General features: G+C 39.2%; 1 protein-coding gene across 1 annotated transcript in view; it reads right to left on the bottom strand.

Moving 5' to 3' along the window:
* FGF10 (fibroblast growth factor 10) overlaps positions 1 to 20,992 on the bottom strand; it is an 89,086-nt gene extending 68,094 nt beyond the window's left edge. Inside the window, exon 1 of the mRNA XM_043887801.1 lies at positions 19,893 to 20,992. Within this exon, the coding sequence (XP_043743736.1) occupies positions 19,893 to 20,232 (340 nt within the window). The 5' untranslated portion in view covers positions 20,233 to 20,992. The remainder of the gene's footprint in view (positions 1 to 19,892) is intronic.
* Positions 20,993 to 25,249: the final 4,257 nt, after the last annotated feature.

Genomic DNA, 25,249 nt, shown 5'->3' with positions numbered 1-25,249 from the left:
TAAGAGAATTGGGTAGAGGCTGGATTTCAAATCATAACTCACAACTTTCTCTGTGGCCATTCTATTGCTACCAAAGTTTAAGAAGACTGTTGTCGATTTATACGGATCTGTATTATTTGCCTGGTTTCAGAGACTACAAGTAAATATTTTTGCTGCCAGGGCTAATGGGATTGATCCTCCCCTTTACTGTACTCACTGTGCTTAAGAAAGTACTGGGTCAGATCTTTCCCTAGTTTTCATGCACTAGCGCCCTATTCCTAATTGTACCCACCATTTCCATTTCACCATTATTACCTCTCTTCTCAAATTACTGTAACCCCAGTTAACAATGCTTCCCTGGTGCCTCAGATGGTAAAGAATCTGCAGGCAATGCAGGAGACCCACATTCAATCCCTGGATCGGGAAGATCCTCTGGAGCAGGGAATAGCTACTCTCTCCAATATTCTTGCCTGGGAAATCCTGTAGACAGAGGAGCCTGGCTGACTACAGTCCATGGAGTCACAAAGAATCAGACACGACTAAGCGACTAACACTTATTCATGTATTCAGTTAGCAATGAGTACTAAGGATAAAAAGGAGTAAGCTCCTTTAAATTAGGAGATGCCACTGTCAGCTTCCACTTGGGAAAATGTCCCATTATTCTAATCAGTCAATTTGATTCGGTCTCTCAGTAATGTCTGACTCTTTGTGACCCCATGGACTGTAGCAGGCCAGGTTTCCCTGTCCATCACCAAATCCCTCACCTCGCTCAAACGCAGTCCATCAAGTCGGTGATACCCTCAAACCATCTCATCCTCTGTCATCCCCTTCTCCTTCTGCCTTCAATCTTTCCCAGCATCAGGGTCTTTCCAAAATGAGTCAGTTCTTTGCATCAGGCAGCCAAAGTTATTGGAGCTTCAGCATCAGTCCTTGCAATGAATATTCAAGACTGATTTCCTTTATGATTGACTGGTTTGATCTCCTTGCAGTCCAAGGGACTCTCAAGAGTCTTCTCCAACACCACAGTTCAAAAGCATCAATTCTTTGGCACTCAGCTTTCTTTATAGTCCATCTCTCACATTCATACATACTAGTGGAAAAACCATAGCTTTGACTAGACAGACCTTTGTTGGCAAAGTAATGTCTCTGCTTTTTAATATGCTGTCTGGGTTTGGTCATAACTTTTCTTCCAAAGAGCAAGCGTCTTTGAATTGCATGGCTGCAGGCGCCATCTGCAGTGATTTTGGAGCCCAAGAAAATAAAGTCTTGTCCCTGTTTCCATTGTTTCCCCATCTATTTGCCATGAAGTGATGAGACCAGATGCCATGATCTTCGTGTTTTGAATGTTGACAATAAAACGTTTATCTATTGTCAACCACTTCATAGGGCTTCCCTTGTGGCTCAGCTGGTAAAGAATCTACCCGCAATGCGGGAGATCTGGGTTTGATCCCTGGGTTGGGAAGATTCCCTGGAAAGGGAAAGGCTACCCACTCCAGTATTCTGGCCTGCAGAATTCCATGGACTGTATAGTCATGGGGTCCAAAGAGTTGGACACAACTGAGTGACTAAATATCATTTCATAGCTTCTATTATTGTGGCAGAAATTAATTTTCTGGAAGAGGAAATGCCAATTTTAGCATCATATGTTCCCAGGCCTTAAAATTCCAAGATATAGAAACAATCATGATAATAAATTTAGAGTTATACTATTATGGAAACATTTTGAGATGTGAGAGGCTTAAACGTGGGTTGTTATATGAATTCTATCCACAGTGAAAGAGGATAGGTGATGCAGCGTATAGTTTCAAGGAGAACACAAGTTTAGTACCTTCAACATATTGAGGCATTGAAATATTTAATAAAGTACCACTTGCCTACATGTTAATTACATGAGATGGTTGGATGGCATCACTGACTCAATGGACAGGAGTTTGAGTAAACTATGGGAGTTGGTGATGGACAGGGAGGCCTGGCATGCTGCAGTCCATGGGGTTGCAGAGTCGGACACGACTGAGCTACTGAACTGAACTGAATTGTTCCATTATAAAATAGATCTTCTATTATCCTTAACTATAAGCTGGGAAGGTTCTCATGGGTTTAGCATGCACCTTCAGGACACTGGCTCTTGGACCAGCGAGGAGGAAAACAAACATTCTTTAATCCAGATTGAATTTATCGCCCCATGGAAAAATAGGCCACCATTATAGCCTAGTTCTGCATCAAACATTCAGAAGGCTCTTCTTCTGAATGAAGGCTCTTCAAAAAAGGCTCTTCTTTGCCTTTGGTAGTGCCCAGCAGTCAAAGTACTAGGTGCAAATAAACCATCTTTTTAAAACAATGTTTTATAAATATACAGTCATTTAAACTTTTCATCAATTTAGATTCAAATAAAATTTGGGGTTCCACTATAAGCCTAATACTTTGCTTGATGCTTTTACATACATTATTTTAATCTTCATTGATCAGTTGAAGCATGAGAATCTGAGACGTATTTCAGTCACACAACTAGTAAGTGGCGGATGAAATGTTGTACTTTACGTCTATTTCAGTCAATGTTTAGTGCTTTCTATTATAAGATACTCTTTTTGTCAAATCACCATTAATTTGGGTCACACAAATCTGTCAGAGTTTACTGTATGATTTTCCCAGGGCTGCTGTAATAAGTTCGCACAAAGTTGGAGACTTAAAACAACAAAAATTATTCTCTCACATTTCTGGGAGCCAGAAGTCCACTATTAGTTTCACTGGACTGAAGTCAAGATATTAGTGGAATCATATTCCCACTGAAGGCTCTCCAGACAGAAACCATCCTTACCTGTTCAAGCTTCTTGAGGCACATTTCTTGGCTCATGGCTTTTCCTCTATCTCAAAGGCAACATTATAGTATCCTCAGATCTCTCTCTGCTTCCATCATCAAATCACCCTCTACATTCTGTGTGTATGGAATCTCCCTATGATTCTATCTTATAAAGACATTTGTGATGGTATTTAGGACATACTTGGATAATCCAGGATAATTTCAGTCTCCTCATCTCAAGATTTTTCATCTAATCACATTTTTAAAAATTTATAACATTCACAGGTTTCAGTGATTAGGTCCTGATATTTCTGTTGGTCATTATTCAGCATACTACAATACCTTCTAGACAGCCCAAAGTTATATCCATTTCGCATGTAAAGTATACTCACTCTACCCCAACACCTCCCCAACTTCCATGTATCACAGCATGAATTTCAGTTCAAAATCTCATTTAAATATGATGAGCTCAAAAATCCCACATCTCATCACCTGACTAATCTAAATTAAGTATCCGTGAGACTCTAGGTATGATCTTGAAAGCTAGAAAATAAGATATCTATGCCCAAAATATAATAGTGGGACAGGCATAGCACTAGTGTTATAGTCATTCCGATTACATAAAAAGGAAAAGATAAAAATGGAAGGAAGAAAAGGGTCAAGAGTCCCACCTAATGTCAAAATTCAGCAGGGCAAATTCCATTAGGTTTCAAGACTTGGGATTGGTCCTTTGTGGCTTGAAGGTTCTGCTTCTGTACTTGTGATTCTGCCTTCTATGCTCAAGGCTCTGCCCTCACCATGATCCTTCCTTTCTTGAAAGCTCATATGTGTTTGCAGCTGAACAGTTTTATCAGCCTGCTTGTAGAATCTGAGGAGTCTGACAACTTCCCTTCACTTGGCCTTATTTCAGTTTCTTTCAGTCCAAGCAGGCAGTGTTTCTGCTGATATAACATTCTCAAAAACTTTGTGGGTCTCCTGTGTATTTGTCACAGCATTCATGTAAATAAACAAAGGGTCCTCCCCAGATCTTTGAAATCCTCTATTCCTGGCTTCTGTTAAGATGGCTGAGGGAACTCATATCACATGCACTACTAGCATAAGGCTGTTCAGTCACACCGTTAGCCTTTTCTTTAGAAACTACTTTTCAAATGCTGAATCCTTTAATTTAGCATCTTTTGCCATCTGGATAGACTGAGAAGTTCCAAATCAAGTACTGGTTCTATTTCACTCACTTGTTCTTTCTTCACTTTATCTCTCTCCTCTCACATTTTACTCTAAGCCACAAGAAAAAACCAGATGGCACCTTCAACACTTTTGTTAGAAACTTTCTCATTTAAATTTCCAAGTTCACCACTTACTGTTTTCCACACAGCTATAAGACACAGTTTACGTTAAGTATCTGCCACTATGCGACATGAATTGCCTTTCTTCTAGTTCCCAATAACATGCTCCCTATTTCCTCTATCTCTCACCAGAAGCAGTTTTAATATTTATATTTCTACCAACATTCTGTGAAGATACATATATTCTCTAAGATGGTACAGGTTTTCCCTACTGTGCTCTCTTCACTTGCTTTGGAGTCTCACCAAAGGGCTTTTAATATCTATATTTCTACCAATGCTACATTTAAGGCAATCAAGGCTTTTTCTATCACATGACTCAAAATTCTTCCAGTCCATACTCATTACCCAATTCCAAAGTCATTTGCACAATTTTAGGTTTTTGTTACAGTAGCACCCCACTCTGCAGTATCAAAATTTGTGTTGGTTTCTTGTAGCTGCTGTAACAAGTAGCTGCTGTAAATTTGGTGTCTGAATAGAAATTTACTCTTTCACAGTTCTGGAGGCTAGAAGCCTCATACTAGTTTCACTGGCGCTAAATCAAAGTATTAGTGGGGTCAAGCTCCTTCCATGGGCTCTAGAGGAGAAATCTGTTTTTCTCCTCTTCCAGCTTCTATAGCCACATCCCTTGGCTCTTGGCTCCTTCATCTGTCTTCACAGCCAGAGCACTGTATCTTTAATCTCTCTTTCTGTACTTCCATCATCAAAGTGCCTCCTGCTGTCTATGTGTGTCTAATCTCCCTGTCTCTCTTTTACAATAACAAGTGATAGCATTTAGGACCAACTTTGATAATGCAGGATAATTTCCTCATCTCAAGATCCTTAACTTTATTACATCCGCAAAATTTTATCATATAAATGTAACATTCACATACTCCATGGATTAGGACCTGATATCTTTGGGTGGCTGTTATTCAGCATACTATATTTATTATCTCTCCTAAAATAAATATGCTCTTAGCATCTGGTCCTTAATCTAGGAAATGGTCGGACAAAAATATTTTAACAATTGTATTTCGTTTAATACCCTCATTTCACAGATTAAGTTTCTGAGGCCAAGATAAAGTAAATGATGTGCCTAAGATTGCATAGCAAATGTTTTGACATAGCCAGGACTATGAACCATATCCCTTTACTCCCATTCTTTTGCAGTACATTCTTCTTCTCTAAATGAATTACCAAGAATTGCTCATTTCTTGTCACCAAATTACCCCAGAACACAAATACAACTCTGAAGCCATTAATAACTATCCCACAGTCAGCATGTTTTAAAAGAGAGTAAATTTATCATATATATCCACTGAACATAGTCAACAGTAAACTTAGGCAAATTGGAAAAAAATGGGAAACAACCTATTTCAAGGATTACACAAACTTGCATTCAAAAGTTTGCATGGATGTATGTACTTAACACTTAGTTAAGAAATGATGCCTCATTTATTGTCTAAGTTCTCAGAATTGCAGAACTTAGAACCCTATGGAATTTAAAAGATAATTTACTTCAACTATATTTTTCAAGTAGGTAATATGTTAATCACACTTTCCAGACCAGGTGATGAAACCAAAGAAAGGCTTAAGTATATTGACTCAAGGACATGCAGCTAGAAAAAGAATTTTATCTAATAAGTATTAATGAGAAGACCCATTATACTCTAGACAGTATATTAAGGGTTTGTATGCAAAGGTCAGTGTGATGCATATAGTGCTCACCCTCAACAAGTTTTCTGTGTATAAGGAAACTAGATGGGTAAATTAATCAAGTATGAGATTGTGTTAAAATACTAAATACAGGCTGTCTGGGATTGGAGGTTTTGTGGAAACAACAGAGTGGTCAGAAAGGTTTCCTAAAGGTGACATCTAACTGGGACCTGAAAGAATGGGGACTAGGGCAGGAACATCACTCCAATCACACCTAGGAGTGTGTGTAATGGCTTCATGTGAAGAACAAGGCATGTTCTGGAACTAAAATCAACTCAGTATGTCTATAATGGGGCATGTATTAAGAAATGAGGCGGGGCTGGGGCGGGGCGGGGTGGGGTTCAGTAGGCAACAATTTTGAGGGGCTAAAATGCCATGCAAAGAAATTAAGATATGATCCTGAGAACACTGCGAACAAATGGAAGTATTTGAGAGGGAAATAGCTTGGGTAGATTTGTGCCTTACACAAACCAGAATGGCTAAGACTAGGGTGACTTTGTAATGAAGTACTTTGAGAGTGAACAAGAGTGCTGTTAATAACAGGCCAGAACAAGAGGCACATACTGAGACTGGTCCAGGCCAATCAGGATGGGAGGTCACCCTTAGCTAAGACAGTCCTAAGTTTAAATCCTGACTCACTTCTTCTAACAATATAACTTCAGTCTGGCACCATAACTTTTAGACTCAAGTTTGTCATTTAAAGACAGTAAGGTGGCTCAGTTGGTAAAGAGTCTGTCCACAATGAGGAAGAACCAGGTTTGATCTCTGGGTTGGGAAGATCCCCTGGAGAAGAAAATGGCAACCCACTCCAGTTTTCTTGCCTGGAGAATTCCAAGGACAGAGGAGCCTGGTGGGCTACAGTCCATGGGGTCACAAAGATTCAGACACGGCTGAATGACTAACACTAAAAATAAAAAAATATTTATTTATCTATTGGACCATGACTTTTATGTTATCTTTGCTTTGTCTTTTGGGTGGCCTAACCTACATTAACTTGAAGGTTGAACATTTTTAAGTTTTTTCCCCAAAATCATAATGATGACATACTTTATTAATAAACAACTAAAGTCCTGTATTTGAAAAAAAAAAAAAGATGGGCTTTCCAGGTGGTTCAGTGGTAAAGAATCCTCCTGCCAATACAGGAGGCTCAGGTTCGATCCCTGGGTCAGGAAGATCCCCTGAAGAAGGAAATGGCAACCCACTCCAGTATTCTTGCCTGGGAAATCCCAAGGACAGAGGATCCTGGCCGGCTATATAGTCCATGGGGTCATGAAAGAGTCATACACAACTTAGCAACTAAACAATAACAAAAAAGATAGTATGGGGATAACAGTGCTCCTTTTCACAAATTTTTCTGAGAATCAATTAATAAAAACATTAAAATTCTGTAAGTGAATGTGAAAGTGAAGTCTCTCAGTCTTGTCCGACTCTTTTCGACCCCATGGATTATAGCCTGCTAGGCTCCTCTGTCCATGGAATTCTCCAGGCAAGAATAGTGGAGTGGGTTGTCATTTCCTTCCCCAGGGGATCTTCCTGACCCAGGAATAGAACCCAGGTCTCCCTCATTGCAAGCAGATGCTTTACTGTCTGACCCACCAGGGAAACTCGAAGTAAGGTGGTATGATACAGCTTTTCTGTTTAATTTTTTATTATCCTATGACTTAGAGATCTTTCCAGAAAATGGCATAATTAAAAACAACACAGTATCATAGCATAAAACACTAATAGGAGCTAACATTTTTCAGCTCTTAAAATATACTGATCCTATATCGAGTTTACATTTATAGTCTCACATGTAAATTTACAAACTTATCCTTCCAACAAAGATGAGGTAGGTGATATGATTATTCTCACTTAACAGTTGCACAGATCAAGTTCCTCCTTGGAGTCCTTTGTCAAGGCCATGGGTGAAGCTTCGCAGTTTCAGAACCCAGATTCTGCATCAGTGTTTGTCTGCAAAGCTCATGATCTTAATAGTGGGTGCAGTAGCATATATGCTGTCAGCATCCTGCTCCCTTAGAAATACTTAAGTTTACTCTTTTGCAAGAAAAATAGCTGTAGTCAATTTTATTTTTCTTCCTAATCACCTAAACCAAGTAACTCTAAGACAATTTAGAACAGAAATGAAAAAAAATATACAGGTAGAGCAAGTAACATTGAGGGTTCAGTAGTTCCCTTTGGACTAAGGACTAAGGACTTCCCTCGTGGCTTAGACAGTAAAGCGTCTGCCTACAATGCGGGAGACCTGGGTTCGAACCCTGGGTTAGGAAGATCCTCTGGAGAAGGAAATGGCAACCCACTCCAGTACCCTTGCCTGGAAAATCCCATGGATGGAGGAGCTTGGTTAAGCTACAGTGTGTGGGGTCGCAAAGAGTCAGACACGACTGAGCAGCTTCACCTTACCTTACCTTAGAGCAAGTAACATTGAGGGTTCAGTAGTTCCCTGTGGGAATCTGCTGTGATATTGCAAAAATCTCTTCCTAGGGGTGGGTATAAGTCAAGAAGTTCTGCAGGAGTAGCTATTTTAAATTTTTAAGTAGTGATCATTTAGCAAATCAGGAATGCTAAAGATGATGCCATTTGGTACAGATCAGAACTGCTTTTTCCTGTGCGTGAGTACATGCTAAGTCAATTCAGTGTCCAACTCTTTGCGAACCCATGGACTCCAGCCCACCTGGCTTCTCTGTCCATGGGATTCTCCAGGCAAGACTCTCCAACCATGTCCAGGGTTGCCATGCCCTCCTCCAGGGACTTTTTCCTGTACCTAGTACAAAAGTAGTTCAGTGCTTTCTTTTTTTTTGGCAGATTAACTTACTGTTTTAACATTTTTAGGTTATGTCAATGGTACTATAATTCACACCCTTTTCAAATATCTCTACTTTCTCTCTGTTTTTTCTTTACCTTGAAAAATAAAGCAAATATAAAATAGAGAAGGCCAATTTTAAATGCAAACTATGTAAATGTAATGTTTTAGCAGAAAACCTAGTCCTCAAATCTAAGGATATTTACATATTTCCCTCTCCCATGATGGTACATTATGGCATATTTTGCTTGTATATCATAGGATACCCACTGATTTGAAAATTCTGCTTCACCCCATTGACCTGCCTGTTACTTTCTAAAAGTCTCATGTCAGGTTCTGAGACCGCATGGTTCCTGCCTTCTTTTAGGATATTTCCTATTCTGTTTTTCTTATCTAAGTCTATCTGGAGTTCCTTTTCCTCAGTGTGACACTCCCCTTGTCATTCATCCCTCCCTAGTTACAGGCTACTGTTTACTTAAGTTCCACCCTGCTTCTCTGGAATTTAGTGTAAGCTGCCTTGTGTTACCTTCCAACTGTCTGCGAAGATCTCCTGTTTCCCCCTCTAGATTGCAAACCCTTTGAGGGTATGGGTCAAAAAGGTCACAGGCATGGGATGAGAAATAGAAGCTTAACTACAGAATTTCCTGAGAGCTGAGTATCTGGGATTATCTTGATTCAAAACCACATCATAACTTAAAATAAAGATTTATTTTGAAATATCTAAGAACTGAGTCACTTACTCTTCCATTTAATGCAGTCATGTCTTCCTCTAATCTTTATGACTACCTGTTTTGTCCCTACTTTTGTTGTTGTTGTTTTCCTTTTGTTTCTTCTCTTTTATTCTTGTGTCCTTGAATACAACAGTTACCCGCTTTACTCTTTATTTTTAGCTCTTCACTCTCTTCTCAAGTTATCTTCAATTTTATTTATTTATGTATTTAATTTACTTATTTTAGTTTTGGCTGCGCTGGGTCTTCGTTGCTGCCCATGGGCTTTCTCAAGTTGCAGACAGTAGGTTCAGCAGTTGTAGCTCACAGGCTCTAGAACTTGGACTCACAGACTTAGTAGCCCTGGGGCATGTGGAATCTTCCTGGACCAGGGATAGAACCCATGTTCTTGCATTGGCAGGTGGATTCTTAATCACTGGACCACTAGAGTCCCCTTCAATTTTCAAATGTCTGCTGGTCTTTTAATGTGCCTAGTCTCTTAACGAACCAGACTTCTAGGCTTTTCCCCAACCTTCAGAACATTATGGATACTACAATTCCAAATCTGAAATTACTTCAGTTGTTCTAACATTTCTGCCTTTAAAAAATGCCAAGTGCATTCCTCATCCCTTCTTCTATTCTATTATTTTTAGTTCTCATTTCATCAAATAATCTGCTTGTTGCTTTCCTGATACTTACCCTTGCAATAAGAGGATGCATCATACCTTTTCCTTGTATAGTACTCATTTGATGAGGGTGCCATTAAGCTCTTACAAATACCAGCTTCTCCAATCTTCTCACTAAACCCTGGGCTCAGCGTGCATTTTCTGTACTTCTTGGAGGAGGCACCAAACTCCTTCCATGCTTTACCCATCTTCCTACCTCTCACCTTCAATAGGCTTCTCTAGCCTGGAATAGTTACCAATTGTTTTCTGTTAGAGTAGCATGCTTTCCATACAATTACCCCAATTTTTCATCACATATCTGTTTTTTTTTTTTTTTTTTGATACTGTCTGTAGAGTGAAGCTCTGCAACAGCAAAACTATCTTTGTTCAGCATGTATTTAAGTGTCCGATAGTATCTGACACAATGCAGGCACTTAAGACATTTCTGTTGAATGAATAAGTGATCTCATTTCATCTTTACCCTGGAGAAAAGAGGTCGGTATTGTTACTACCCTTGTTCTACTGAGGACAACTTGCCCAGGTGATACACTATTGTCTGGCAATTGGGAGCCTCAAATGCACCCACTTCTGTGTCTACAAAGCTTACTTTTGATCCAGGCCCATAGCTGTAATCATTTTTAATCAAAGCCCACACTTTTAACCCCTCTACCCTTTTGCCTCTTTAACAGGAACTCAGATTTAGCCTTCCTTACTCTGATACCATGGCTGCGATTACTTCTGTGGGATTCCTTTTAGATTGCAGGTTCTCTTTTCAGTTAATTTAACATCCAGTTGAATGCCAGGGATTGGGTTATATTTCCCTCACACCTTTCTTGTCATGTCAGCCCTTTTGCAGCGCTACTCATTAGTTTGATCTCCTTCCTGAGAGTTCAAAACCCTTGTCTTCATCACTCCAGCAAACCATCCCCTCTTCCTTTCACAGTCTGTGTCTAAATGCTCTATGGACTTTCTGCTTTTCCTCTGGCTTCTAACATTCTAATTATATGTTCTTTACTATCCCTCTTGATTCAGGTTTAAAGCATTTATGTAGTTTCATTTGTCAACTTCTTAATCTTAGGGATTAATATCCCTAGCATATTTTCTTTTCATATTTCATATTTGAGGAATCATATCCTTCTACAGAGATGTTCCAAAAAATGCCCTAGAAATCTGGTAATTTGGCATGCTGCAGTTGATGGGGACCCAAAGAGTTGGACACGACTTAGTGACTGAACAATAACAACCTTGTTAATTACTGTTATTAATCACATTGTAAATATACCTCACTTCAAAACATAAATAGTATATAAATTAGTGTCAGGTTTCCTCATGTTGCAGAAGATTACTTTGTCTTTTAATAATTCTATCAGTAAATCAAAGCTATTTAGGCTTTGGGAATCCATCTATCTATATCTGCCTATCTATATAATTGGAAACTAATTGTAGAAAGAAGCTTGGCTTTTAATTATTATTATAGTAACAAATCAATCTAACATATGTAAACAGTCAGATTCTGCATATAATAAAAATCAATCTAATTCAGCAATCAGTACCAAAAGTTCTTTCTTGAGAGAAGTATGTGAATACACATATGCTATGAATTTAAATTTTAGCTCCTATCAGTTTCTCAGTATCTTTCTAATAAAGCTATGTGCATTTCTATATTTGGTCAACCTGAAATACAAATGCAGATACATTTTACATTTTTCTTCTTTGATAACCAGTATTAAAATGAGAACATGGGCTTCATTTTAGAGAGCTACAATTGGCAGGGTTATACAGAGGAACTTTATAATTTAAATAAAATTCTGGAATTTGGAAATATTATTAATATCCCCAAGGGGCTTTCCAGATGACTCTAATGGTAACGAACCGATCTGTCAATGCAGGAGATGTAAGAGACGCAGGTTCAATCCCTGGGTCGGAAAGATCTCCTGGAGGAGAGAATGGCAACCCATTACAGTGTTCTTGCCTGGAGAATCCCTAGAAAAGAGGAGCCTGGCAGGCTACAGTTAATAGGGTCACAAAGAGTCAGACACTACTGAAGTGACTTAGCACACACGCTTATGCACAAAGACCTCCAAAATAGCATTCAACTTTTTGAAATAAATGATAATTAAAATGTAAGTGAAGTAATATTTGATTTCCTAAATCATCTTTACTTTCTCCTATAGGAGTCCAGACAAAAGGAAAAAGTTCACAAAATTGACAAAGTATTTAGTAAATGCTGCATATACTAAAACAATTTTTAGAAGATAGGTAAAATGAACATGTAGGGAGAGTTACTGGAACAGAATATTTAACCTGAAGGGAAAATGTAGATTGACGACTTAGTAACCAGACAATTACCATCCATTCTCAGAAGTGGTTTGCTCACTTCACTAATGGGAAACTGGACTGAGTGCTGGGATAATGGAGAATTTATTGGAGATTCAAAGTGAGAAGAGGCACCTGCTAGAGTATGTGGAATTTGCATTGCTGAAGACTTTTATGCCTAGAATATAAACTACATGTTTTGGGTGCTCTACATTCAAAAATGAATAGGCTACTGGCTCTAAACATAACACAGGATGCTAAGGAATGACGATGGATGACTTTCCCTTGCTTCAGTGAAATATAAGGGGTTTAGAAACCAGGGAAAGGGGGAAAAAAAGAAAACAAAAGAAGGAGGAGAAAATAGTGAAGTAGTGAAAGGGTGATAATGTATCAAGGATTCACAATACTGATATTTCAGATATATAACTGCCTCAATATAGAAACATTAGAAAGCAGCTGATGGGCCTTCAATTGTAGACTCTATGAAAATGTCAAGTTATCCTCAAACAAGGGCAGTGCCTCAAAAAAAGGTTAAGGATGAACTAACATATATTTATTAACATATTAATATATGTTGGTTAGAAAACATGTTAACTTAAGGTTCTTGAAAGAAAATAATTATGATCATAGAAAAATACCTGTTAAAAGATTCTTAAGTTCGCCATTATGATTATTTAATTAGAATTTATTTTTAAAGTTCTTAAATTTTGCTATTTAAAATTAAGTTCCAGTTAGCCCACACTATTCATAATTAAGTTGTAGTGAAATTATTAGGTTATATTTAGTTGACAGTTACTTGAAGCTGGGGGTATATTGACTTAATCAATACTTTACCTCATCTATTATGGTTAGTTAAATGATTCATTAATATCTTAATGTCATCATTCATTGTAGGAAGCATGCTAAACATTTGAAAATTCCTCATTAATGATAACACACATAGTGACAGATTAGATATAGGTAAAGGCAGACAGGTTTAGGTGGAAGAATTATTAGGTGAATTATAAAATGAGGCAATGCTTTACTGCCAGCACCATGAATCTATCAAATGGTAATTGGATGCACGTGTTAGCAGCAGTAAAAAGTCACTGTCCAGTTGTCCACCTTACATGGGAATCTACTCTGAGTGTCGTCTTTGATTTATTGTTCCAATTAGAACATAGCGTTCAAAGAAAAGAACACAACTGACTTGATTTAAAAGGAAGGGGACCTTTAAAGCCATTATTTTGTGGGTGACCCGGCTCCCTTTTAGATATACTGGAACATTCTATTTGTGCAAAATCTGACTAATACTTGGTTTTAAACTAATTCTGTAAAACATCGACACTTTTTATTTATTCATTGGGTATCAGAGTGTCACTGGTGGCTTCCCAAGATGCTGGTATATATTCTTACACTGATTTTAAAGACATGTTTCTAGGTTATCACTTGTTATAATTGACTGACTAACACAGGCAGAGGTAATAGGCACTGACAATAAAAGAGTGCCGATTATGAAAAGCAGGTGCTTTTAGTCTGCAAAACCAAGCAACAAACACCATTTTTCAAATGGCAAATGTAAATGATCATAATACTTTGCAATATACATGAAAAATTAAGATACTTCTGCATAAAACAACTTAAGACAAAATGAGGTTCATTACTTTTCTAGATTGTAATAAAACTGTGTTAAAACTACAGTAACATAAATTGTATTCCCAATTTTACTGGAAAATTAAAGTAAAACTTTAATTTCTGGGAGGGAAATGCTAATATTTTACGTACATTAAGCAACCATCAACTATTAATCCTGACAAATGTTGGAATAGTAATACTAAAAATGTCATCTGAATTACTCTTCATTGCAAAGTTCATAGAATTAATGTTAAGATAGATTAAAATCACTTTGAACTAATACACATCTATTACTCTTCTTTCTGAAGCATAATAAAGAAATATCATTTGTACTCAATTTTGGATAAGCATACAGACATTTAAGGCTTAGGAGAGATGGAGATATTCATACACAGGTCATAAACCTGAGGAATATTAGCTGCATTTCAAATGAGCCGTCAACTTTTTCCAACATTTTGGCTTGTGGAAAGTCAGACATTTGAATAATAAATGGGGTTTGCCTCTGAACATTAAGGTAATTGTACAGGGATTTTAAATGCTCATTCAGGTTCTACCATAAATTTATTAAAAAATGAAGAAATTACCCTGGGTTGAGGCTTTTCTCTCTAAATTGAGTAGTGAAAAATGTAGAAGAAAAATGCATGCACTAGGGGTTTCCTTCATTGTATAAAACGCAATTCTTCTTTTAAGTTCTGTGCTTAAACAATAGGTTGGAAAAACTTATTTTTAAAGAATGATACATACTTTTTGGTACTAGATTACTAAACTACCCAAAAACCTAGAGATTGAGGTCTCTAAATTCTCATACTCCATTATTGGCATGTGATTTCTGCCAACTGTTCTCTTGAGTTTCTTCTAGTAGATGGTTATAAATCAGGTTTATAAAGAGGAAACTCTCTGTAATTGTGCATTTTTAATGGGCTTATGATAAATCCATCACAGTGGAGGGTCCATATGGTAGGAATGCAGTAAAGGTAACAGGACAGTGTCATGTAAACATTAAATAGTGCCTTCCAACCTTCATAAATCTTCAATCCTCATGATTAAATGCTGCCAGTTATAAATTATGCAACCAACTTCTAGAAAAAAATACAACTTAAATAAGTTACCAGTGGAAATCATAAGCTGTGTATGTTTTCTTCCCGGAAAACTGTTACGTATTTATTAGGAGATAATATTCAAGTCCTTATTTTCCTCAAAAATGATATCCTTACCTTATTTAGCTTCTTCCTAAAATAAGCAAGAACACTGGAGTGGGTTGCCATGCCCTTCTCCAGGGGATCTTTCCAAGCTAGGGATCGAACCCGGGTCTCCCGCATTGCAGGCAGATTCTTAACCATTTGAGCCACCACGGAAGCCTACAAAATAAGCTCTAATCCTGATTAAAAAGTCATAACATAAACCTTGATTGAAAGTGAAGTGACGTCGCTCAGTCGTGTCCAACTCTTTGTGACCCCGTGGACTGTAGCCCATCAGGCTCCTCTGTTCATGGGATTCTCCAGGCAAGAATACTGGAGTGGGTTGCCATTTCCTCCTCCAGGGAATCTTCCCGACCCAGGGATCGAACCCAGGTCTCCCGCGTTGCAGGCAGGCACTTTAACCTCTGAGTCACCAGGGAAGCCCTATGATTGAGTTCAGGGCGATAATCTATCATTTCTATGCGGTGAAGTACCTTTTGATTTGCAGAGTCATTTTAAAACTTTAGGTCTCTAAGATTTGCTCCTTTTAGAGTCATACATCAGAAGTTTCTTCAACAGCCCAATTTCACACTTGTATTTACAATCAAATTGTTTTATTACATGTGGAAACCATGAAACATTTGGTCCTCAGCTGTAAACTATTACTATATTCAATGATATTTATGGATTTTTCTTAGTCATGTATTTCTAATGCCTTCTGTGAGATGGCTGTATGTGTATATTGTGTGCCCTAAGCAAGTATATTCTCAAACATAATATCAAAAGCAATATTTCACACAGAGAATGCACTAACATTGTTTGATACCATCTTGCCACCTGCAATGATAACTTTAACATAGTTCATTCTGCCCCACTGTCATTTTACTCCTCTTTCAATTTCCTTCTGACAAAAAACTGGTGTACACAGCAAGAAGCAATTAAGGATCTGGGATCTGGATAATTTGTTTTTTAGAGTTTCGTGTGGCATCTACTTCTGATATATTGACATCAAAGTTGCCAGTAGTAGAGAGGTAGAAGATATGTCATGATAAAACCAAATCAACTTTGGCTTGAATCTGGCTCTGTCAATTTCCAGTTGAATGACCTTGGGCAATTTACTTTTCTTGAGGGTTAGTTTTCATATTTGAAAAATGTGGATTTATCCAAATCATAGAGTGATTATGAGTGTCAAATGAGGTATATATTTAAGAAATAGGGCAGAGCCTGCATACTCAGTGCACACTGATTTCTCTAATATCTTCCATACTCCTTTCCGGAAAATACTAATTAGCGGTATGGCTTTCCATTTTGAAAATATCTATCTTCGACTCTCTCAAGTTTAGAGATGCATTTTCTTTTCACTAGACTCTCCTTGTCTATAAGTGACAGTCATGGGAGTAGCCCACAGCTGTTTTACTCACATCCAGAAATAAGACCGCCAGTCCCAGTTGCAAGGGCACTAACAGCTGTATCCAGCCTTTCTAGTAGGCCAGAACTGGAGCCGAGTGGTAATGTTTCAAGGGCAAAGCTCTAGATGTAAAGAATGATAAAACAAACCTAAATGAGCCTGAGCATATCTAGTGACAGATACACCACAGCTATTCTAAATTATTCAGGCTTTCTCAGACTTCTAGCAGGAGAAACATAATTCATCACTGCTCCCTTTATTCTACTTTCACATAATGGCAAAGGAGCAAACAAAAATTACCCCACCACTAAAAAATTAGAATAGTCACTTGAAATGGAGAAGAGTTTCTCTAGCATACGTAATATTTTTAGAACCATCCAATTTCTGGGAGCCAACTTTGGAAGTAGAAGCTAAAAATGATTTTGCAGTGCTAATGGGTGATTTCCTTACTTCTCTTTTGTTAGCATTTTGCTGGCAGAAAGCCAGTGAAACAGTCATTTAATTACTCAGGACATCACAAACATGTAGCCTCTGAGATAAGCTGTTACTGTATTTTAGCAGCAATAATACTAGGGTCAAAAGTAACACAGAAAATTAAGCTTCAAATAATAATAAGCTTCAAATAAGCAAACCTTAAAAGAACAGCTTTGTACATTGAATAATTAATAACTTATTTAGGAAAATGTTACTGAAATGTGGTTTTGGACAAGGAACTTCAGAGGTTAGAGACCCTAATATTTAACAGGCTACCATTTGGTGGGCTGGCTGGCTGATTACCCTGTAGGCATGGCAAAGTTTGTTCTCATGTAATTATGCAACATTTAGACAATATCTTAATGATACCATGTAGTTCAGCTGAATCAGTCCAGCTGGAAATTGTAGCAGCATTCTGATTACCCAGCCACATGTGAAATTAAAGCTTTTTCAACCTCTACTATTCACTTGTTATGTCTTGATACAGATGTTCTTGGCAAGCCTAAATTATTTATGGTTTGCCATTAACAGAGCAGGCTCCACCTCCTTTCATTTTCAACCATTGATTAGGATTGCATTACTATATAAGATATTAGAATTTTAACAAGGACTATCAGTTATAATTTGTCACATGGAAGACGGTTTAGTGTACTTTAGACAATTAGGGTGAAAAATTTCCACTTGTTTTTATGTGATAAAAATTATATACTCTTCTTTTTGCAGATAATTCTTACTGTAAAAATATATATTTTAATCTGTACCCTGGAAACCATCTTACTAAATGGTTAATCACACATTGTACATTATTTTAGAAAATAGTAATTTAAGACACATAAATAAACTACTATAGATTGGTCTTTACATCACATTATAAAGACACTTAAAATACAGCAATAACATTGTTATTTGTAAAAAAAAAAATTTTTGCTCAAGAATAACACTCTGAAATTTTATTATATTTCTTTTGAGTTATTTCCACGAAGTAAAAATACAAAGAAAAATTTCAGTCCCTGTCCCAGCTCGCTCTTCAGTAAGTGTTGGACCACTTCTTCCCCATCATCCTACCTGGATGGTACCATAACTATTTTATTTTAGAAGTGAATGAAAATATTAAAAATTTAAATCAATAACCTAACATCTATATGTCATATCTAATAAATTCATGTAACAAATTATAGCAAAAACAGTCATCATGTCTGACTTTATTTCAGTATTTCTAATGAATAAAAGCAGGAAAAATATAGGTAGGTAGTGGAGTACAGGTCCATCTCTGGTGATAAACATAAGATGGAATACTTTAAAACACTTATACAAATATTTTTATTACTTGTAAACATATCGCTATTTTAGTACATGGAAGTAGCAGCTGAGGAGGAACAGAAGTTAATTTTGAATGTGAGTCTCCAAATAAGAAAAATAAGTCTTATCTTTATTTTAAAAAGATAATGCTAAGTTCTGGTTAACTATCTTTCCCATTAATACCAGATACTTTCTGGGCTAAGGAATCTGAAATCTATGACTCTCATATTTAAGTTAGCTAGCAAATATTAATATATGCTTGGAATTCCCAAACAATTGACACAAAAAAGTCCCTTGAAAAGGTGACTTGGAAGCACCATGGAGATAATGCTAAAGTCACTAAAGATGTTTAAAGTCATTGTCTACTGTCTTCAATGTGCCATTACATAGCCTCGGGATCCTTTCAAATTGCAATCAATAGAGGATGAATAAGTCTCACCACTTGAAAGTAAGCAGGAAAGGAAGCCAACAGAGTAATCTGGCTTTGCTGGACTGATTCAAGAAGAGACACAATGTCCACCCCTCCTCTTCTAGTTCTCTCTCCCCCTACCCAGCCCACATCCCTGCAAGAAAGAAAGAAGAGAAAGAGCAAAGGAAGGAAAGAAAGAGGGAAGGAGAAAGGAAAAAGCCAAGAAATCGAAGGATGGGGGCATACTTTGTACTGAGGAGGAAACCTCATCCTATGGGATAAACCATAACCATGGAAACAGACTTATGACTTTTACTTTGAAAATAAGAGAATGACAATGAAATTTGTGTGAGGTCTATGTGACTCCAGTCCCAGATGTTTATAGCACTGTAGTACTATGCCTCTGCAATATGAGAGGTTTCAGAAGAGTCCAACAGGACACCACAAAGCAGCGCATATGCTATTGACAACGCAGACACGAGCATCATGTTACCAGAGAAGGCAGGCAGAAGACAAATAGCGGTGGTGCCTGAAAAGCGAACTTCATGGACTGCGATCACTCAAACCAACAAGAGGGACCAACGACAACAACAAAAAATCAAAACCAGAAAACTGTTTTCCTCCTATCGAGACCGGGTGGTGGGGTAAAGAGATGGGGGTGGGGAGACAGTGGATTTGACTTTTCTCTCTTAAATAAAGTTCCCATAAAGTCCCTGCAATTGACAGCGGATAACGGATAATTATTTTCAGCTTGCGGAAACTGTCCTGAAACTCTTAATAAGATTGCCAGCGAAAAGAACAAAATGTGTTTACTCGAGCCATTTCCAGAAGGGAGGGAAAGGAGACGTTGGGGTGAGGTGGGGAAGGACGCTGGAGACAGAGAGGGGCATCCATCACTGAGGGAACTCTTGGGCGCCCTGCGTGGTCCTGCGAGTGACAAGCCAAGGAGACAGGGCAGATGGGGTGGCCGAGAGAGTGGGGGGTGTGGAGGGAGCGCGCCGCGGGGAGGGGGTGCTGTAGCGCAATGTATACACGGGGCGCGCGCGCGGGGGGGGGGGTGATTTAGTGTGAAAGTATTCCACTTAATCATTTTACAGGAGTTGGGGACGTAAATATTTAGCTGGCCACATCTGGAACAGATTTTACCCCCCTTGTGGGGTGGGGGTGGATAATTGGAAGGAGGGGAGCGCGCATTTGTTACTTACTGTACGGGCAGTTTTCCTTCTTGGTACCGCTGACCTTCCCGTTCTCAATCTTGAGAAAGTACTTGGTGAAAGAGAATAGCTTTCTCCAGCGGACATCTCCTTGGAGGTGATTGTAGCTCCGCACATGCCTCCCCGCACTGGAAGGGAAGGAGACGGACGAGGAGGACGAGGACGAGGAGGAAGAAGAGGAGTTGGTGGCCCCTGGTGACACCATGTCCCGCTCGAGGGCTTGGCAGGTGACGGGGACGGAAGATACCAGGAACAGCAAGAAGAAGCAGCAGCAGCAGCCGGACAGGTGGGGAAAGGCTGAGGCACAATGTGTCAGAATCCATTTCCACATTGTACTGAAACTCTCGGCACTGGAAATTGTCTCATCAGAAGGAACATACTGGAAGGGTAAGACCTGGTGCGAGGCAAGGAGACAGCTGGAGGTGGCGGCCGCTGGTTAGCTCCCTCTGGGCTCGGATCTGGCCAGAAGTGAAAGCACCAACATCCATAACTCCGCGGAAGGGCCGGCTGCCTCTCCTCGCTCCTTTCTCGGATCCGCTGCCGCGCGCGCCCCTGGGTCTCCTGGTGAATGTGGACGTGGGTGGCCGCAGTAGCAGGAGCTGGTGGTGGCGTGGGTCACCCTGGCTCCTCACTCCCCCAGGAGCTTACTTTGTTCTCTTCTTCACTCCTTTCTTCACCATGTTAAATGCAGGGGGGGAAAAAAAGGCTGAAAAACAGATGACAGCGCGGGGAACAACACCCCAAAGGGTCGGGGTGGGAGGCTGGGGGAGCTATCTGCGCCCCGGTGCGGTTGGCAGCGTCTAGTCCTTCTCCGCACCAGCCCCCTGTTCGCTAGCCAGCTCTGAAAGTGAGTCCCTCGGAGTTGTCAGAACCGGAGGCGGCTGCCGGGGTAGCCGTTGTTTTCTTCGCCCTGTTGCTTTCTCTTTTTGGTGGTGCCTGTTGATTTGAAGCCTCCAGAAAGTCACTTCTTGTTTGGGGTGGCGGGGGGGATGGCGGTTGGTGTTTGGTTTGGCCCTCTTTCCCTCCCCCCCGCACCCCCCTTCCTTTGGAAAGCCCGCTTGTAAACAGGTTGAAGCCTGGAGTCTAAATGTCAGTGATTCTAAGCCAGAGGTGGGCTCTGCCTCGGCTGGTCAAACCTCATTTGCAGGGGTGGAGAAGCGGAGGTGGGGGGGCCGGGGGGGGTAGGAGGGAGGGGGTCAAACGGCGGTGGGACATCTGAAACCCTCGGCTGCTGGGAACGCCAGGGAGAGGGAGGGGGAAGGGGCTGGGAGAGCGGGGGAGAGCAGGGGAGCCGGGAGAAGGGAGCGTGATGCCTTTGCTCGGAGCCTCGGGACCCTGCCCGGCCCCCGGGGCCGCCGCAGCCTGCAGCCTCCGCCGGCGCCTCCAGCTCGTGCTAATTGCAGCGAAAGCGTCCCTGTGTTCGGCGCGCGGGTGACTGGTGTGAGTTGTACCCTGGCGCTTTCCGAATGTTGCTGCCTTCCAGTCTGAACCAGTCCCCTCTGGGGAGCCCCTTTCTCACTTGTTTTCCAGCGTACGATTTTTTTTTTTTTTCTTTTGGCAGTGAAGTACTTGAGAGCCACCTGGAGCCTGGTGCTTGGCTGACTTTTTTTTTTCCCCTCGCTCTCAGAAGGAGGGGAGGGTTGAGGGAGAAAGCAGAAGATGCTAAGGATAAACCTTTTAAAGCAGCAGATTATAAACTGGTGGGCCAAGCAGAGAAAAGGAAGACATAATTAGCTTCCTTTCCTCCTCTTCTGCCAGCTTCCAAGGAGGTCTCTTGCTTTAATGAATCTCTGATTTCCCGCTTCCGTTGCTGAAGTAAAAAGTTCACACTTTGGCCCTCTCTGCCTTTTAAGCTCAGAGAGATTTATCACCACCCTTAAAAGTCTCCCCTCTCAGCGCAAATGAAATCAGGAACCGAAATGACCGATTTCTAATTGCTCACAAGGGTCATTTACAGAATAACGCGTGCACTTCAAAGCGAATTTGGCTTTATTGAGATTGCGAAGATTTAACCGTATGATTTGGCAGAATATTCTGTTTTGGTAGGCAATTTCCTTTGCACTTTGCCATGAAGGGGTAGTTTTTTTCCTTCTGTATTCAATTTTAATGTTTAAAAGGCTCTATTTTACAATATAACTCTACCACCAGTCACCTTCTTTTTTTTCCACACTCACCACCCTGCAACTCCTTCATCGCTGACAGACTTGCTCATGTCTCAGGTACAGATGGAATCAAGTCCCAGACTAGGAAGCCTTTGCCAAGGATTAAGAGGCACAAAGAAGGAGATACTGTGATAATCCTTTCAAATCTGAGTGAGAATTCCTGGAGATTCTCTTCAAGAACGACTCTAAACTAGGGAAAGCCTGACTGGGAGGAGCCACTGAAGATAAATCATATAAAGTATTTATGTGAGGCAGTTGGACACATGAAATTGCCAATATTTTATGGTTTTTGACCTTCAAAAGTGGCAATTTCATATGGTTCACCCTAATTTTTAGGCAGTTATTTTAAGAGGGAGAATCACTTCAAGATGAACTTGGGAGTGTGACTTTTGTAACTGTAATTTGGAGAGAATTAATCAGGCGAGCTTGTGTATATACTACAAACCACAGCCCCTACAATGTGCATTTGGTCTTAGTCTACATTGAACAGGAGAAAATGCAAGGAAAAAAATCTAGCTTTGGAAATGGGATTTAGGAATATTGCAAATCATTGTTTGGTGACCTGATAAATGACTTTACACACATGCTCTTCTATTTTCCTGTGCATTCAGGGTCTTTGAAACAGAACATTTTAAACTAGAATCAGGATTTTAATTGCATTATTGAAAAAAACTACAATGCTTATTTAGAAGACTTTGGCAATGTAGTGGACACAGTAGATTTTCATATTTAATATAATTAGCTCTGATTTCTGTAGTTCTTAATTAGAGAGTTAAGCAAATAAACAGCCTGTGTCAAACAAGTCTGATTCTTTCATTAAAGCCTGGATATTTAAACAATAAGCTCATGGTACTAATTTCAATTTTCTAGTTTATAGTTTTATACCTGATCTGAAAAAAAATGCCTGAAAAAAAAAAGTCTAGTGTTGCTAAGGAACTAGAGTTTCAGTCCAGTTGTTCAGCAGAATCCAAATGTTTGAATGCACAACTAATTAAAACTACAGTTTTTTAAAAGTTATATTTGATGAAACCATACAATAAAGATCCTGCCATGAAAAATTACAAAACACAGGAAGTTATTAGTTTGAGGTTTCTCTACAATGGACATCAACAATATTGGTGCCAGCTTAAGAGCCTTTAATTTTTTTTTTTTTTTTGGTAACTGACAATAGACATCTCCCCACCTTCAATCTCAAAATAGTCTCTGTCCCTCTCTCTGTCTCTTTCACACAGGTAGCACACATACAGACATCTATCAACTTTCTTATCCAGGAGAAGAAGCTGTTCAAACCTTTAAGCTAGAACTTTGTGTTTTTATTCTGTCTTAAAACAGAAAAACACATCTTGAAAACTCCATATTAAAATCTGGTTACAGCAGGTGCAGTGATTAAAAGTTCTAGAGCCCTTTCGCGGCTCTTCTGTACATCGTGATGACAGGAAGGGCATTTAGGAAACAGCCCAAAGGAAAAGCTGACATAGCTTTTTAGATTATATCTCATTCTTCTTTCTCTTTTCTGTACAGCCTTTCTTTTATAGCACAGTCGAATCCCTAAATACTCCACTGCTTTGCATTGTTAGGTCACCTCTTAGGTTAGCTGGAGAAAGCCTGAGAAAAGTCCCACAGGAAAGATGCACTATTTAACGGAATTCAATCTCTCCCAACAGATTTGAATCACTAACATAAATGTATGAATGTAGATTATATCTCTGTAATGAGGCCTGAATCATTCTCAGTTACTTCAAAGGACTGAAATTCTACCTTCCTTTTTTAGCAGCAATAATCAGGTCTTAATGGATTCCTTTATTAATTGTTTCTCTGCAAGGATTGAAAAGGACAGTACAAGCTTCAGAATAGTGGTACCAACGAATTCTAAAAGGCTGTTTTTCTCTTTTTCCCAGTCTCTGGAAGGCATGCTTTATTTCTGTGCCCTAAAAATATCCAGTAATGTTAAACTAAATCTTTATTGGGGGAAATAGATGTGGCTTTTTGTTAAACATGATGTCTTGAGAAATTATGGAGGCTTTTAAAAGCAAGACTATGGCAGCAGCCATTGAGGAATCCTAAAATGTGGTTACTTAACCTCAGAGAAGCAGCTTGTGTGTTTGCTTCCAGATCCTTCAGTAGCTATTCTGTTGACACAGTTTACATTTTAAGTGTGTATTTCCTGAATTCTTTATGTTGCCTGGCACTATCTGTGGTTCACTTACAAGATGTGTGTTCTATTATGTGTGATGTTATTGGCAATGTCAGTAAGCTGCTTCAAATAATACTAAGGCAGGTCAAAAGTCAGCAAGGCTGTTTTGCAGAGTAGACATGTGCAGGCCTCGTTTCTAAAGTCTGCCGTGCAGCCCTTATGAGTATATGCTCCAGCCCATTTTTTCTTTTGGATACAGAAGATGCCAGTTTTAAGGTATTATGGGGCTTGTGACCTCCCAGGTTGCAGCTAGAGATGATGTTAATAGTCATGATATTGGGGACAGATAAAATAGTGGTATGTTATTTGTTTTTAACTAAGAATTTCAGGTGAAAGGAAAAGAGGTCTTACCTCATGGAAAGCACTGCAGAGCCAGTGGGACTCTTAGCAATGTTTGACTCTGATATTCATTTTATAGGTGAATGAACATTGATGCCCAAGTCACTTAGTTGTAGAACAGTTCCACAGTGGTGGAACTCAGGTGCTAGGTTATGGGCTGTTGTCCTAATTTTTTTGTAACACCTGTTTTGTCTATTTTCTCTTTTCTCCTCTCTGTTCTTCTTCTTATCATTGACCACTCATCACTCTAATTTCTGAGATGCCAGCAAGGAAGTGATAAGAAGGACTAGGAGGCTTTACTTACAAAAAACCAGCATTTCTTTGTTATACTAGATTAGCCAGAGAAAAATAATAAAATAGTTTAGTATTGAATTAAAGAATACCTGTTGTTTAGTCAAATAAATAAATATACATATATATATAGCTCTCTCTATATAAATATAGGCAAAGGAGGCTATTTTATCTAAGTCTGTGAAATGAACACAATTGGAAAGCAATGTAGATATGTATTTCTAGAATATTCAAGGATATTTTAAAATATAAAATCTAAATTTATAAGTTATCTTCCAAAAAATTTCAGCATCTTCTAGAAAAGTAGATTTATAATTTGATTCTGCTTTCTGTATTCTAATATTAAATTTCCAGAAAGCAGT

The sequence above is a fragment of the Cervus elaphus genome, chromosome 25 (genome assembly GCF_910594005.1).
Source record: "Cervus elaphus chromosome 25, mCerEla1.1, whole genome shotgun sequence".
In the NCBI taxonomy this organism is placed as follows: Eukaryota; Metazoa; Chordata; class Mammalia; order Artiodactyla; family Cervidae; genus Cervus; species Cervus elaphus.
The sequence above is the reverse complement of the archived record's forward strand: the minus strand, read 5'-3'. Positions and strand labels throughout refer to the sequence as shown.